The 17,461-nt window shown below is 39.5% G+C and overlaps 1 protein-coding gene across 2 annotated transcripts in view; it reads left to right on the top strand.

The window, feature by feature from the left end:
• pole (polymerase (DNA directed), epsilon) overlaps positions 1-17,461 on the top strand; it is a 132,097-nt gene that overhangs the window by 56,258 nt on the left and 58,378 nt on the right. For both annotated transcript variants that reach the window (XM_048556270.2, XM_048556271.2), the window contains exons 25-33: positions 2,523-2,718; positions 4,330-4,544; positions 5,571-5,673; positions 6,781-6,861; positions 8,009-8,131; positions 8,432-8,650; positions 14,505-14,711; positions 16,713-16,856; positions 17,184-17,324. In XM_048556270.2, the coding sequence (XP_048412227.2) occupies positions 2,523-2,718; positions 4,330-4,544; positions 5,571-5,673; positions 6,781-6,861; positions 8,009-8,131; positions 8,432-8,650; positions 14,505-14,711; positions 16,713-16,856; positions 17,184-17,324 (1,429 nt within the window). The remainder of the gene's footprint in view (positions 1-2,522; positions 2,719-4,329; positions 4,545-5,570; positions 5,674-6,780; positions 6,862-8,008; positions 8,132-8,431; positions 8,651-14,504; positions 14,712-16,712; positions 16,857-17,183; positions 17,325-17,461) is intronic.

Genomic DNA, 17,461 nt, shown 5'->3' with positions numbered 1-17,461 from the left:
CACTGTTGCCGGAATGTTGTCAGTGCATGTAGCCTTTGCAGTATCCATTGTCTCCAACCATTTCTTGATATCACTAGGAGTGAATCGAATTGGCTGAAGACTAAAATCTGTAATGCTAGGCAACGCTGGAGGAGGCCAAAATGGAGCATCCACTTGGCACTTCTCGCTGAAGATTGCTGCGAATGCTTCAGCCTTATCTTTTGCACTGATTTGTTGGGCTCTCTCATCATTGAGGTTGGAGATATTTGTGGATCCTCCTCCTCCAGTGAGTTGTTTTAATTGTCTTCCACTATTCATGACTGGATGTCACAGGACTGCAAGAGCTTAGATCTGATCCATTGGTTGTGGTATCGCTTAGCTCTGTCTATAATTTGCTGCTTTCGCTGTTTGGCATGCAAGTAGTCCTGTTTGGTAGCTTCACCGGCTTGAAACCACATCTTCAGGTATGCCTGGTGCTGCTCCTGGCATGCACTCTCCTACACTCTCCATTGGACCAGTGCTGATACCCTGGCTTGATGCTAACGGTTGAGTGGGGGACATGCCAGGGTGTGAGATTACATATTGTGCTGGAGTACAGTTCTGCTGCTGTTGATGGCCCACAGCATCTCATGGATGTCAGTCTTGCGTTACTAGATCTGTGTGAAGTCTGTCCCATTTAGAATGGTGATAGCTGCTAACATCATGTTGTGTGGCACTATGTCCATTAGGACTCGACCAGCTTGATAAGTAATACTGCTGCAGAGCCATTCTTGGCGGTGGACATTGAAATCCCCAACCCGTAGTACGTTTGGTGCCCTTGCCATCCTCAGTGCTTCCTTTAAGTGTTGCTCAACATTGAGGACTACAGATTCATCATCTGAGGGAGGACAGTATGTGATAATCAGCAGGAGGTTTCTTTGCCCATGTTTAACCTGAAGCCATGAGATTTCATGAGGTCCAGAGTCAAGAAGATAAAAATGATGATAAGGATAGTCAGACATAAAAGAATCTTTGACTTACCCATATTGAATAGTTAACTTCTGTCATCCTTTGAATTTTTTTTAAATCAACTGATTTGTTTGGTTGAGTTTCAGGTTAAGTAAATGTTGAGCTCTTAGTTACAAGTGGTTCATCTTTCTAAGAATTCACTTCTTGCCGATGTATTCAACTAGTCAGTCCTAAAATAGTTGAACAGCGCTGCATTAACCTGAATGACACTCTGTGTTGTGTATAATACCTAACATTTAATATCTATTGGGCTGGAATTTGCTGTGTGCTTAATTGATTGGCTACCTGTTTTCCTGTTCTGCTATTCATCTCAAATATGTTTTGCCTTGGAAATTGCTGATTGTGCAAGGTAATAATCGTAATGTCAGGGTCCATAATCAGAGGAACGTCTGGAATAAGGATGATTTGGGCTAATGTAATATCCAGGGTCAGTTTAGCTTAGTTTACTTGTTGGCTGGTTACAATGCACAAGGATGCCAGCAGTGTGACTTCTATTCCCACACTGGCTGAGGTCCACGAAGGATTCTCCTTCTCAACGTGTACTCTCACCTGAACTATGGTGACCCTAAGATTGGTACAGAAAGAGAACAATCGAAAGATTGGAGATAATGGGAACTGCAGATGCTGGAGAATCCAAGATAACAAAGTGTGGAGCTGGATGAATACAGCAGGCCAAGCAGCATCTCAGAAGCACAAAAGCTGACGTTTCGGGCCTGGACCTTTCATCAGACCTCTGCTGAAGGGTCTAGGCCCGAAACGTCAGCTTTTGTGCTCCTGAGATGCTGCTTGGCCTGCTGTGTTCATCCAGCTACGCACTTTGTAATCTAAAGATTGGATTAGATAATGGAAAAAAGACAAAAACAGAAGTTAAATATTTTTAAATCTGGTCCAGAGAGGTTGATCAGCAACTGTTAACAATTAGCCGCTTTAATATAATACTAATTACTGAATTTTGTGCCAAATTTATTGGACAATGAATAGGCAAATGCAGCCAATTCCATGGAACTTGAGGGTGTTAGAGATGAGATTTTTTTTTGTGAAGCTGAAGGCAAGGCAAGTTGTACTGCATCTCATAGAAAATGGTTGTTCATGAGTTGTCTGCCATTGATGACTGGTTGATTTGCACATTAAAAGCTCCCTGCATTTTTCAAAACCCATCTTAATTTTCACCCTTTACTGTTGATGTTTCATTCTTTCATCGATGATCAGGAATAATTATTGATCGATGTGCAAGAGCAGTCAGCCTGCTCTTCTTCCCAAGGTCTAAATACGTAAATAGTTTTTGCCTCCACTTGACCATTGCTAATAGAATATGTTTCACAGGTACTGGTAGCCCTCTTTATACTTATATATTTCTTCCATACGCCTTAACAATGAGTTTGATGTACTGTTTGGATATGTGGCCTATAGACTTAATCCATTTCTTAAGGGAGATTTATTCAGTCAGCAAACTGTTTGGAAGACAACTTCACGTGCTCAGTGACAACTGCCATCAATGTGTTTTTGACTGATACTGTTCACTTTGTTTTTGGCAGATATGCAGTGTTTAATGAGGATGGTTCATTGGCTGAACTGAAAGGCTTTGAAGTGAAGCGACGTGGGGAATTGCAGCTCATTAAAATTTTTCAGTCTTCTGTTTTTGAGGCCTTTCTGAAAGGTACCACACTGGAGGAAGTGTATGCCTCTGTTGCGAAGGTAGCAGATTACTGGTTGGATGTATTATATAGCAAGGTATGTGTAGCAATGTTAACTGATACTGAAGCTTTCCAGCCACATCTAATTTTTGAGGTGTCCCCCAATTAAACCACAGTCTGGGTTTAGTAAATTCCAAGGGCTTGCTGAGGATTGCTTTTGTTATTTATTTGAAAATCATTTCCTGCTGTTACTTGCTAACAAACAATAGAACAAACACCCATTAACGAAAATGACTAATCTGGAGTGATGAACTGCAAAAAGGATAGCTTGGAAAACTTTGCATCACTATTCTTAAGTTCTCATACATAAATTCTGTGCAGAGAAGTGCGTTTAGTATATTTTAAACACTTGAACCATCACTACAGGTAAATAGGATTAAGTGAAGTTTGATGAAAGCTTCAGTTAAATTAATTGAATGCTGTTCAAAGAGTCTGTTAAGTACTCCCGATGCAATTTGTCAACACCTTTGTTATTAAAGCACTGTAAAATGATTTCTTTATGGAAGCAGCATGTGTGTTTAAATAATATTCCCAAAAAGTTAAATATGATTATAAACATTTTTCCAGACTTAAAACTGAAAAATTGCTGGTTTGCCACTGCATTACTTTAATGCTAAGTATTTGTATCCAATTTGCTTGTTATTTCAGATGTATTAACCACTCAGACAAAGGAATGGTACATACGTTCAAAACATATGCTTTTGTACATTAATATTCCTTACGGTGATTTCCAAACTTTAAAATACTTACATTGTTCAGTTGTGGCTTGGTGAGGGCAATTCAGAGAGGAAGTTGATCACAATTGTTTGAGTTTTGCAGCCCTTGGCAAAAGACTGAATTTTCTTCTAAAGCCGCGGTTGTTTTAGTCTGTTCGAGCAATAATAGTGTAAGGGACATTGTAACAAAAAATAGAAACAGAACCAGGCCATTCTTTCCTTTTCAGTTTATTCCTCAAATAGTTAGGTCATGGCTAATCATCTACTTCAGTTTCTGGCTTCCTACAAAATACCTATTATCCTTTGTTAGTTTTTTGATTCTTTGATAGAATATAATCAGACTGAACATCCACTGCTGTCCAGATTGATTTGACAAGGTCTGTGTTATCCCAGGAATCGGGCTAGTGAAATTTGGGAGGCAATGTGAACTGTCCCAAGGAAACTTATCCTTCCTTTGATAAAAAGATCAACCATACATTGTGCTCCAGGTGTGCTGTCACCAGGACTTCATTAGTTTTTCACCCCAATCTACGTAACAAAGGGGAACGTACCATTTGCTGTCCTAGTTCCTTGTTGTCCTCACATGATAACTTTGCGTACTACATCAAGTCCCTCTAAAAGCCAAAATTTCCCAGTTTTGCTTTTTAAGACCTATATTTTGCTTGTCTTCCTTTCCTACTGAAATTGATAACTTTTTGCAATTTTCCACTAAAATTCTGTTTTTTAACACTTGCTTAATTCTTCTGTATACCATGCAATTGTTAATGATTCCTCTTGTCAGCTTGCCTTTCAATGATTTTTCTCTGTCCCCTCCACTCAATCTTTAATTTAGATTGTAACTTCTTGGCATCCAAGCACTGATCTTTGGTATTTCCCATTAATTGCATCCTGCCAACCTAAAAATAAGCAGACTCTCTCTCCTTGATTTATAGGCAGCTAATATGCCTGACCCGGAGCTATTTGAATTAATCTCTGAGAATAGATCGATGTCACGTAAATTAGAGGATTATGGAGAACAGAAGTCTACCTCAATAAGTACTGCCAAAAGGCTTGCTGAATTTCTTGGGGACCAAATGGTGAAGGATGCAGGGCTGAGTTGCCGTTTTGTCATCTCCAAGAAACCTGAGGGTGCCCCCGTCACTGAAAGGTAAGAGAAGGAAAAGTCTTGGCCAACCCTTTGTAAATTAGGTAAACTTAACTTTTGTATCCTTGACATCCTTACAGTAATTATTTGTGTGGAATAAACCACAAGACCATGTGAGTAAAAAATAATTATACTCAAATTGAAGAAAATACCTACAGTAATAAGTGGAAAGAAAGTTTGGAGTTTCATTGGCTTATTAAAATCAGTTATATGTCAGGTGTGGTCGGAATATGATTTGTCCCTAGTTATACATGATTTTGAGCGATTGCCAGACTAAACTAAACATCTAATTTCATATATGCCAAGCAGCATCTCAGGAGCACAAAAGCTGACGTTTCGGGCCTAGACCCTTCATCAGACCCTCTCTGACGAAGGGTCTAGGCCCGAAACGTCAGCTTTTGTGCTCCTGAGATGCTGCTTGGCCTGCTGTGTTCATCCAGCCTCACATTTTATTATCTTGGAATTCTCTAGCATCTGCAGTTCCCATTATCTCTAATTTCAGATATGTATTGTTTTACTCATGAATGCAAGCTTCAGCTTGACTTAGTAAAGGTAAAGGTAAAGTTGCCACAGTGTTGCTCTCTCATTAAAGAGACACAACTGATGTTGGCTTACCTTGAGAATCACCAGGTCCCAGGCAAGGGTAGAAGTTGAAAAGGAGAGTGCTTCATGATCACCTCAGACCGTGCAGGAATTCAAGCCATGCCGTTGGCATCACTTGCCCTCCAAGTTAGAGGTGATGGTTTTGATGTATAGTTCAGATTTTAACACCATTTCAATTGAAACTAACACTTAATCCCTTCTTTTTCAGAGATATCATCTTTTATTTAGCATATTAAATGCTGGCTTGTCCAGGCACAGAATATCATAACAGTTTAAAGATGCCTTGGCTACCATTCCTTCCACAATTCATATCACCAAAAAAAGCTTCAATTATCCTGTGGGATCCGTGGATAGTAATCTATTGGCTATGAGATAGTTTATAAATATGAAAGGCACAATGCAAGTTCAAGTTTTATTCTCTTTCAGAGCAATTCCACTGGCCATTTTCCAGGCAGAGCCAAGTGTTAAAAAGTACTATCTGAAGAAGTGGTTGAAGAATCCCTCGTTACAGGACCTGGACATTCGATCAGTGAGTGTTTTTTACTGGAGACAACTTTCTTCCATATCATACCCATTTTCAGTAATTTTTTGGAGCTTGAAATTTTGAGTTTTTACTCCGTGTTCACTGATTGTCAAGTAATCATTTAGCAATGTTAATTTTAAATGCGCTGAACAAAAACAAAGTTGCTGGAAAAGCTCAGCCGGTCTGGCAGCATCTGTGAAGGAGAAAACAGAATTAACGTTTCGAGTCTGGTGACCCTTCCTCAGAACCCTCCTTTAAACGCGCTGAATTCAGTATTTAAAGTTCTGGCATACCCAGGTTTCCACATGATGGGTAACAAGCTAGGCAGTATGATGAATTGTCAAGAAGGAAAGAGAAATTGAAAAAGCAGTAGATTAAATACCCTTTCAAAAGTGTGAAAAGTCACTGATTAAGAATACAGTCTAAATGAGGAGTGTCATTGGGGTTCAAGTGCATGTATGCCAATGAAAGCTAACTTGCAGGCATCAAAAGTAAACAAAAGGGCACACATGTGGCTGAGGTTTTGCACACGTATGGAATGTAAAAACAGTAAATGTATTTGTGCAGGTATACAGGTTATCTGTTGGGTTGTATTTAAATGCTATGCATTCGTCAAAATACACTAGCCTTCATCCATGCCCAGTGACAGAATGCCAGAGTTGTACTTGAGATGAACAGGTTTGTGTGTTATGAGGAAGAAGTTAAATGTAATGAAGTTGAGATTCTTAAGGGACAATCTCAGTTTAATGTCTTGAAGAATTGGCAAAGAAACAACTGTCAGCTTTGTAGAATCCCGAGCAAATGAGAGAAACAGTTTCCTTACAGGGAATAAAAATTGTTAAAGTATTTTCCCAGAAAGTTCTAGATGGCCTTTTCAATATTTTCAGCTAGCTAATGTATATACTTGAAATAAAGGTATGAAAGAGCTGGATAAAGAATGGGAACCTGGATTGTTTAGAATGAAGATGGCAAACAAAGTAGAAAAAGCAGCTTTTTTTCTTAGCTAATTCTGCACAAAGGATGGAATAGGATATAAGTTAATAGTATTATTCACCATTTCCAATTTGCCTGTGGAGATCACCTCCATTTATAAAACATTTCTGTTCCTTCCAGATTCTGGACTGGGATTATTACATTGAGCGACTTGGCAGTGCCATCCAGAAGATTATCACTATCCCTGCAGCTCTTCAACAGGTTAATACTTAATTCTACTTAAATCTAATGTTTTATTTTCAAATCATTTAATACTGCATTTCAATAAGATAAGAAGTCTGCTTAATGTCTATGGTGATTAAAGCTGATGACAGAGAGAGGGAGATAAGTTCATTTGCAGCTACGTACTTGGGTAACATTGCTGTTAATGGTGAAGTATGCAGCATGTAGATCCCAGACTGACTAATTGTTAATGGAAAATGAAGCCAACCAGTTATGTTTTTCCTGTAAACTACAGTGAGTCAGCATTCACAGTAGGCTCCATCTCGTATAACTGATAAGGAATATTTAATATCAGGTATAAAACATTGCAATAATAATTTAAACACAAGCCATTCACTTTTGAAACCCTGGTTCTATTCTAATTAAAATTTAATAAAGAAGCATGCTGTATTATTCATTTGAGGCTTGTTGAGTTGTTTGAGTAGTCTCAACTCAAAAAAACAAGCATGATGTGCTATTTGAGAGCCAATTTTCCTTATTTTGATGCATTAATATACTCACTGACTCAGCCCACAAAAAGTCCACTGTGCTAAAATGTCACATTAAATCCAGAAGTAATACAAGTCTGGCTGAGGTGTGTTGATGAAATTAGGTGACCTCTGGAGGCGGTTATGCTGCATTTGACTGGGCAGTGGTCAACCCTTGCACAAGGTGGCCAAAATATATTGTTTCATTCCCCAAAAAATTAGTGTCTAATGTTGACCAGGGAAACAGCAGTAAAGTATTTTGCAGATTGCTGCTAATGTTGTTTCACTGCCTAAGCAAAATACTTCTGTTAAAACATGGATTTTTTTTTCATTACTGGATCTTTCAATGTCACCTCTTTCGTTTGTGGGTGCAATGGTACAAGGTAAAATTAATAACCCTGATGCTACTTTCAGCACCATCTGTTCAATTACTATATAAGAGTACTGCTGCTGCCCACTGAGTAGTCTGTTTAATTATAGTGTCCAGTAGAAGCTGTTAAATTTATGCTTAACTGCTGGATTTGCAAATACTAGTGCATGTGGGGTGGCTGAGCTGAGCAATCCACCATACAACGTTCCGTAACTACAGAAAGGTCTTGGAATATGCTGACCTTGCCCTTGTCCAGTGTCTGATTTAAATGGGAATTACTCCCTTCCAGGTAAAGAATCCAGTTCCACGAGTTCGACACCCTGACTGGCTTCACAAGAAACTTTTGGAGAAGAATGATATTTACAAACAAAAGAAAATTAGTGAGCTATTCATTAGCACTGGAGTCAGACAGGTATGTATCTTACAATAGTGAAGAAAATTTAGCTGGAGTTCAGTAAATGGCTTCCTCAATCACTACCCTGGGTGATGCAGTGGTGGCAGTGCAGATATGTATTTTTCGCCCTTTGCTTATTTAAGATTCCTTGTTTTTCTTGTCATCAATAAAGCATTTTTGGAAGTAGCTGGCATTTTAATAAAGCATGATGTTAAATAACTTCAACCTGCATTTGTTTATTTCATATTCAAAGGTTAAGGGCAAGGTGAGCTGGAACCAGGTTAAAATTCTATTCTAAATATTGTCCATATGTTTCAGGTGACATCAAATCAGCAATTGGTGAAAGACCAACAATCAGAGATTGGTGATTTAGAAGACTTTTGTGCTTCCAAGCACAGAGCACAGCCAGTTATCCCCATCAGCACAAAGAGAGCGCGTGGTATGAATGAAGAGAGCCAGGAACTATCTCAAGACCTAGAATTAACACAATCTTGGAGAGAGATATTGGGTCCTCCCCCACCATTGGGATCGACAAAGGTAACCTTTAACTGAAATGCTAAAATTAAATAGACTTGCTTTTACTTTCATTTCAATTTTATTAGGCAGTAACACTGAAGAGCAACATTAGTAGGCAGTAAAATAAAGGCTACCAACTGATATTAAAGGATGCAAAGAAATGTAATCTTGACTCAGTAATAGCACACTTGTCAGAATGAAAAAATATGAACTACATTCCACATGAGCATATATTTTGTTCATGGGATATGGATGTTACTGGCTAGACCAGCATTTATTACCCATCCCTAATTACCCTGTGGAAGATGATTGGAAACTTTTTCAACCACTGCAGTTATTGGAGTATTGGGACGCACACGTTGCTGTGAGGGAATTCCAGGATATTGAACCATTAGAGATACTGTCTTTCACATGACTGGTCCAACTATGTTGTGATTGACAAAATGCTATTGCTCTTCATCATCGATAACTTTGACATTTGAAAAAGGTAACAATTGTGGTTAATTGAGTTAGTGTACATTCATGTACCCAATAACGAGGGAAGTACTGTGGCCGCTACAGGTCTGAATTAAAGACAGAATAAGTTGAAAAATCTTGGCAGGTCTCCAGCATCTATGGGGAAAGAAGCAGACTTCATGTTTCGAATCTAATATGACTGTTCTTCAGAAATGAAAGGTCATATTGGACTTGAAACATTAACTCTATTCCTTTCTCCACAGTTGTTGCCAGACTTGCTGAGACTGTTCAGCACTATGTCTGTACTTTACATCCGTGAACCTATAGGCCGTTTGACCAGATGAACGTTTGGCCAACTGCTATTTGTTTTCTCAAACTTCCACTTGCAGCTGTTTGTAACTATTGTTTTAAAATAATTCTAGTGGTCTAGAGAGCCAGTGGGTGTGATCTGTTTGGATTTCCAGAAGGTTTTTGCCGAGGGGCTGCACAAGAGACTGCTAAATAAGACAAGAGCCTATAATGTGAGGGGCAAGGTACTGGCTTGGAAAAAGGATTGGCTGTCTGTTAGCAGGCAAAGAGTAGGGATAAAGGGATCTTTTACAGGATGACAGCCAGCATCTAGTGGAGATCACTTGGGTTCGTATTGGGGCTGTATCTATTCATGTTATACTTTAACAATGTGGGCGAAGGAACTGAGGGCATTAGAGTTAAGTTTGCAGATGGCAGATGGAAGAACAGGTTGTTTTGAGGAAGCAGAGAGAGTTGGATAGGCAAGGAGAGTGGGCAAAGAAGTGGCAGTTGGAATACAATGTGGCAAAGTGTGAGGTTATGCACTTTGGCTAGGAAGAATAGAAGCATAGACTATTTTCTGAATGGGGAAAATCTTTGGAAATCTGAAGCATAGAGGGACTTGGGAATCATAGTTCAGGATTTTCTTAAGCTTTACATGCAAGTTTAGTTGGCAATTAAGGAGGCAAATGCAATATTAGCACTTATTTCAAGAAAGCTGGAATATAAGAGCAGCAGTTTTAGGCCCTATATCTAAGGAAGGGTGTGCTGGTATTGGAGGATGTCCAGAGAAGGTTTACCAGGAATGATTGTAGGGATGAAGGGCTTGTCATATAAGGAGTGGTTGAGAATTTAGGTCTGTATTCAGTGGGGTTTAGAAGGATGAGAAGGAGTCTGATTGATTGAAGCTTACAGAATGTTAGATGCAGTGAAGCTGTTTCCACTAGCAGGAGAGACTAGGACCTCAGTGTGTTGAGAACTAATTATTTGAGTGAGATACATTGGAGCCTATATATAAAAAGAGCCTTGTGTAGAATGTTTCTTTAAATTAAGACAGGCAGCATAAATAGCACAATAAGTTTGAGCCTCCTTTGGACTCTTTTCAACAGTCCAAAGCAGTTAGTAATATGAGGTCAGCTTTGATTTTCATTTAAGCTTAAGTGAAACTTAATGCATTTAAGTATTTGAGCAGCAATCTACAAAGGCAAACTGGCCAAAAGTATAAAGGAGGATAGTAAAAGCTTTTTAGGTATGTGAAAAGAAAAAAATGGTTAAGACTAAAATTGGGCCCTTGAAGACAGAAACAGGTGAATTTATTATGGAGACCAAGGAAATGGTAGAAGAGTTGAATAGGTACTTTGGATCTGTCTTCACTAGGGAAGACACAAGCAATCTCCCAGATGCAATAGTGGCTGAAGGACCGAGGGTAATGGATGAACTGAAGGGAATTTATATTAGGCAGGAAATGGTCTTGGATAGACTGTTAGGCCGAAGGCTAATAAGTCCCCGGGACCTGATGGTCTGCACCCCAGGGTACTTAAGGAGGTGGCTCTAGAAACTGTGGATGCATTTGTAATTATTTTCCAATGTTCTATAGATTCAGGATCAGTTCCTGCAGATTGGAGGGTTGCTAATGTTGTCCCACTTTTCAAGAAAGGAGGGAGAGAGAAAACAGGGAATTTATAGACCGCTTAGCCTGATGTCAGTGGTGGGAAAGATGCTGGAGTCAATTATAAAGGATGAAATTACAAATCATTTGGATAGCAGTAACAGGATAGGTCAGAGTCAGCATGGATTTACGAAAGGCAAAATCGTGCTTGACTAATCTTCTGGAATTTTTTGAGGATGTAACTATGAAGATGGACAAGGGAGAGCCAGTGGATGTAGTATACCTGGACTTTGAGAAAGCCTTTGATAAAGTCCCACATAGGACATTAGTGAGCAAAATTAGGGCACATGGTATTGGGGGCAAAAGGCTGGCTTGGATTGAAAATTGGCTGGCTGACAGGAAGCAAAGAGTAGTGATAAATGGGTCCCTTTCAGAATGGCAGGCGGTGACCAGTGGGGTTTCACAAGGTTCAGTGCTGGGATCGCAACTATTTACCATATACATTAATGATATAGATGAAGGCATTAAAAGTATTATTAGCAAATTTGCTGATGACACAAAGCTGGGTGGCAGATTGAAATGTGAGGAAGATGTTATGAGAATACAGGGTGATTTGGACAGGCTCAGATGCAGTGGACAGTGGGCAGATGCATGGCAGATGCAGTTTAATGTGGATAAATGTGTGGTTATCCACTTTGGTGGCAAAAACGGGAAGGCAGATTACTATCTCAATGGAGTCAAGTTAGGTAAAGGGGAAGCACAAGATCTAGGTGTTCTTGTACATCAGTCAATGAAAGCAAGCATGCAGGTACAGCAGGCAGTGAAGGAAGCTAATGGCATGCTGGCCTTCATAACAAGAGGAATTGAGTATAGGAGCGAAGAGGTCCTTCTGCAGCTGTACAGGGCCCTAGTGAGACCGCACCTGGAGTATTGTGTGCGGTGTCGCTCTCCAAATTTGAGAAAGGACATTCTGGCTATTGAGGGAGTGCAGCGTAGGTTCATCTGGTCAATTCCCGGAATGGTGGGACTGTCATATGTTGAAAGTTTGGAGCGACTGGGCTTGTATACATTTGAGTTGAGAAAGATGAGAGGGGGTCTGATTGAGGCGTATAAGATAATTAAAGGATTGGACACTCTGGAGGCAGGAAGCATGTTTCCATTGATGGGGGGAGTCCAGAACCAGAGGACACAGTTTAAAAATAAGGGGTAGGCCATTTAGAACAGAGTTGAGGAGAAACTTCTTCACCCAGAGAGTGGTGGATATACGGAATGCTCTGCCCCAGAAGGCAGTGGAGGCCAAGTCTCTGGATACTTTTCTTGAAAGAGATGGATAGAGCTCTTAAAGATAGTGGAATCAAAGGTTATGGGGATAAGGCAGGAACAGGATACTGATTGTGGATGATCAGCCATGATCATAATGAATGGTGGTGCTGGCTCGAAGGGCCGAATGGCCTACTCTTGCACCTATTGTCTATTGATTCCTTGAACCACTGTACTCCAACTTGTGTACATGCACTTAGTGCTGATAGCAGAGCTTTTGGCATTTTGATCTGCAGGCAGTGAAAGAACAGTTCGTGTCAGAATGGTGTATGGCTTGCAGATGGTATTGTTCTTATACATCACTGGTCTTATACATGGTCACTGATTTGGAAGGTGCTTTTGAAAGAGGATTGAGTTTGTGCAGTGCACCTTGTAAATGGTACATACTGCTGCCACTGTGCATCTAAGATAGGGAGACTGACTACTGTTTTCAGTCAGTACTGGGTGCTGCTAATCTATCAAACTGCTTTGCCCTGGGCTACTGCAGTATTTGTGCACATGGAAATTGCACTGAATGTTATGCAAATATTAAATCAGAAAGCAAAGGATTTTGCTAAATGGTTGTTTGAAAAATGTTTAAGCTAATATACTGAGTAGACTGTCTATACCTTCTTCAGTCCTCATTCTTACCATAGCTGTCATGTATATATTTGATCCTTTTCTGTCTGTCTGGCTCTTAGGTCTGCAGGTTCTCCTTTTATATGGAGACATGATGAAAAGTGACATTTGGCATTGCACCTCAAGAAATTATTTGTAATGTACGGTTACCAACTTCTGTTGAGCGCTTCCCACTGCTGCTTCTAATCTGGACACTGTTTGTTTAAGACAACAAAATGTGAGGCTGGATGAACACAGCAGGCCAAACAGCATCTCAGGAGCACAAAAGCTGATGTTTCGGGCCTAGACCCTTCATCAGGCCTGCTGTGTTCATCCAGCCTCACATTTTGTTGTCTTGGATTCTCCAGCATCTGCAGTTCCCATTATCACTGTTTGTTTAAGATCTGAGATTAGTGCAAGGCTATACGCTCTGAGTTAAAAGGGTGGCCTAGGATTAGACGGACTGTTTTCTTGTCTATTTTGATGTTTTGAGTGAATTCTACTGAGCTGTGAAGTCAAACTTATGATTATGTTCCTTAGTTTTATACTTTCATTGCTAACTTCTCAACACTGGAAAGATAGAAAAATCAGAGCGATGGCAGCATCTTCCTCTCTTCAAGCATTTTCAAGTGTTACTGTAACAAAAGCAAAACTGTTGACACTGAGAATTGACATGGTAACAGAAGTTGCTACAAATACTCAGCTTAAGCAATATCTGTGGAGAGAAAATTAGTTAATGCTAATTCAGTAGCATTCTGGTTTAAACTCATATTAGTCTTTTCTTCACCTGTGGGACATGGGTGCCTCTGCTGAGCCAGCTATTTTTTCCTGTCTCTAGTTGCCCTGGAAAAGGTGGTGATGAGTGCACAATCAACAGCTGCACTTCATGTGCTGGGAGGGAGAGAATTTTAGGGTTTTGACTCAGGACAGTGAAGCAGCAGTGATGTATTTTCAAGTCTATATGGTGAGTGGCTTGGACAGGAACTTGGAGCTGATGGTGTTCCCATGTATCTGCTGCCCTTGACCTTCTAGTTGGAAGTGGCTATGGGTTGGGAGATACTGTCGAAGGATCATTGGTGAATTTCTTCAGCATCCTGTAGATGTGAGCATTAGTGGTAGGTGTGTGTGAATGTGAAGCCATTCAAATGGGCTGCTTTGCCCACTGATATCAAGCTTTGAGTATGGAGTTGGAGCTGCAGTCATCAGGGGACAGGCTTGGGGGAATGAGGAGGTGAATTACTTGCAGCAATATTACCAGCCTCTGACCTGCTTTTGTAGGCACTGCATGGTGATTCCAGTTTTGTTTCTTGTCAGTATTGACCCCCCAGGATATTGATAGTGGGGGATTCAGTGAAGGTAACACCATTGAATGCCAAGGACTGGTGGTTTGTTTGTCTGTTTGTTCCTTCCTTCTTTGTTTGGACCGATCAGTTACTTGACCTGTGACATAACTTGTTTTTCTCCCTGTTAAACATTTTCAATGTTATTGGAACTTTTTTCTTTTCTATGCATTTGAAATAGTATTTTGCCCATTTTGAGGCACTCTGTTACAGGCACATTAGTAACTTAAAACCATTGTCTTAACTCTCATTATATTTGATTCAGAATGAACGGTTAGTGTGGCTGAGGTACCAGAAGAAGAAGTGGGAGCTTCAGTCAAAGCAGAGAAAGGCACGCAGAAAGAGGAGAAAGCTTGATGATGGTGCAGCTGCACCAGGTAGACCTATTCGAGCTGGTTCCACACCCGGTCTTGGCAGCTTTTTACGTCGAACTGCCCGTACCATTCTTGACATGCCATGGCAAATTGTACAGGTAAACTCTGAAATTGGTGTGAGTGGATCTCTGTGTTTGTGTTGTGTTGACAGTGAGTAAAGATTGACCTAACCTATGACCAGTTTTGGATCAAAGTGCAGCTTCCTGAATTAATACTATACAAAAGAAGGCTATTCAACTTATCATTGAGATAAGTCTTCTGGTAGAACCAAAATAATCCCTCTGTCCATAATCTCGCAACTTCCTTTGCTTGAAGTGTTTATCTAGTTGACCTTTAAAAAGCCTAGACACTTTGCCTCAACTACTCCTATTTTCTAGCAAGCTTCCATATGTAAACTGTCTCATGTCATAATGATAATCACTGGAAGATCAGAAAAAAAGGTCTAAATATTCATCAATCAAGACTGTTCATAAGATTAAAAATCCCAATTGACTGCCTATTAACCTTCTCTGCTTTTGTAGAAATGGCATAGTAACTCAAGTCTCTTCAGGTAGCTGTAGTTTAACCCCATTGAATTGTATCAGTCTGACTTTCCCACTATTGTTTGTACAGGATTTTAGTCTGACATACATTTCTCCACATTTGCAAGACACTTGTGTTTATGATGTCACCACAATGCAAAATATTATTTTCTATTCCAGTATTGCATACCCCACTTCCACCACTTCCAAACTGAAAACACTCATCCATGTCAACTAAACTTCTGATTTTCTCCGCATGCTGCTGTGTTTCCTTTATCATATGCCTGAATTTTTCAAACAAAATTAATTGAGTCTTCTGAAGGTCCACACACACTGCAACTGCCTCATTTTCTTTAATCTATCCAATTATCTGTTAAATTTATCACCAGTTTTGATTGATATCTTAGTATTGGTATTATTTTATAAAATCTTCCGATTTATCGGAATTTGTTTTGTATTGTAGTGTACCAAGACTGTTACATAGGTGAAAGTAGACATTGTCAGGTTCTTCTATTTCCTCTACTCATCTGCTTAAATCCTCACCCGTACCTTTGTAACCTCTAGAATGAACTATTCTAACACATTTCTGTCCAGTCTATAACCTTGTACACTGTAAATGTGAAGCCACCTTAAAACCTTTCTGTTGGCATCCTAACTTGCACAACTTTCCTTGGCTCATGTCTTTCTTTTGTTATCAGCATATTTCAAATTTGAGTTCTTTATATCTAAATATACAAACATGCATCACATCCAACCCTTTTCCAGAATAACAACATTCATCATCCCAACTGAGCTTCCAACTTTCTGTTCAGCTGTATTTCCTTGTTTACTGACCCACATGCTCTAGTTAAACATTGTCTCAGTTTTAGGATTCTAATGGTTGTTTTCAGATTCATCAATGACATGTCCCTCTTCATCTCTAATCTCCCACATCCTTGCCATATATCTGAACTCATCTAAGTTTGGCTTCATACATCTCTGATTTTAATCACTCCACCATTAACAGCTATAATTTCTGCTGCCAAAGTCCCAAACTCTGGAATTTCCTCTCTACGTCATGACCTCACATCCTTTTGAGGCATTCCTTAAAACTACCGATTTGACCAGACTTTTGATTATATGTCCTGAATATCTCCTTACAAAGCTTGGTGTCTGCATTTGGTTATTAATGTTCCTCTAAAATACTTTGGTATGATGTTAAAGATGCTTGATAAATGGAAGTTTGTTGATTTCCCACTACTCATTTGAGATCCCCTTGACTATATTTCTACCAGTTCATTTGAACCACAGCTTTCATTTTGGTTGATCACTAAGTCAAAATTCTGAAACTCCCTGCCATGCTGTGTGGGAATCCCTTTAGCACGAAAATGGAGTTGCTTAAAAAGGCAGTTCATCACCACCACCTTGAGCAATGTCTACTTTTCAACAATATCATAGTCCCAAAAAATGTATGAAAACATCTAAATTGTGTTTGTTTTTGAAGCTTGTGATCTTAGCATGGAAAGCTCTTGAATTAGTTCCATTGCACTCCTGTAGAATGTGAAGTATCATAAGTAAATTGGTCTTTTAATTGTTTAGATTGCCGAAACAAGTCAGCCTGGCTTTTTCAAACTGTGGGCTGTTGTTGATCATGATTTACATTGCATCAAACTCAATGTTCCTCGAGTGTTCTATGTCAATCAGCGCATCCCTAAAGCAGATGATAGCGCTGTTTACAAAAAAGTAAGTATACATATTTCTTCCTTCTTTCTTGGGCTTTTCTCCAAACATTATTTTTTCACAACGCATCAATTGTATAACAAACAGCAAATTGAATTGAATATCTGTGGAGGGCTAGAGTTGCTTTGTGGCATTTTTGTTTTAAATTACAATCCTGAGATTTGTCATTATCTAAAGAAATAAAGATAAAATATGCAAGGCTTGGTTATGGTGTGTTTAACTATTTAATTGGACCGATTTGAGGTGGCAAGTTGCAGATTTGAAAAGTTACTATTTCATACGTTGTCATTTTTCCCTTTTGGGTATTGACATTTATCTCCGTGTTCACAGGTTAACCGCATTCTTCCTCGTTCCAATATTGTTTACAATCTGTATGAATATTCTGTGCCAGAAGACATGTACCAGGAACACATCAATGAGATTAATGCTGATCTCTCTGCTCCAGACATTGAGGGAGTGTATGAAACACAGGTCTGAATTCTTGGTGAAGATTGAAATGTGTACATTCTAGGCTAGGTTTAGTTTCTTCTAATTTGAATTTTTCCTTAAACCGAAACCTCTGTGATGTGCTCTGATTTTGAAAATACTCATTGTCTTTGGTGACGATG

The sequence above is a fragment of the Stegostoma tigrinum genome, chromosome 26, assembly GCF_030684315.1.
Source record: "Stegostoma tigrinum isolate sSteTig4 chromosome 26, sSteTig4.hap1, whole genome shotgun sequence".
Classification (NCBI taxonomy): Eukaryota; Metazoa; Chordata; class Chondrichthyes; order Orectolobiformes; family Stegostomatidae; genus Stegostoma; species Stegostoma tigrinum.
The sequence above is the reverse complement of the archived record's forward strand: the minus strand, read 5'-3'. Positions and strand labels throughout refer to the sequence as shown.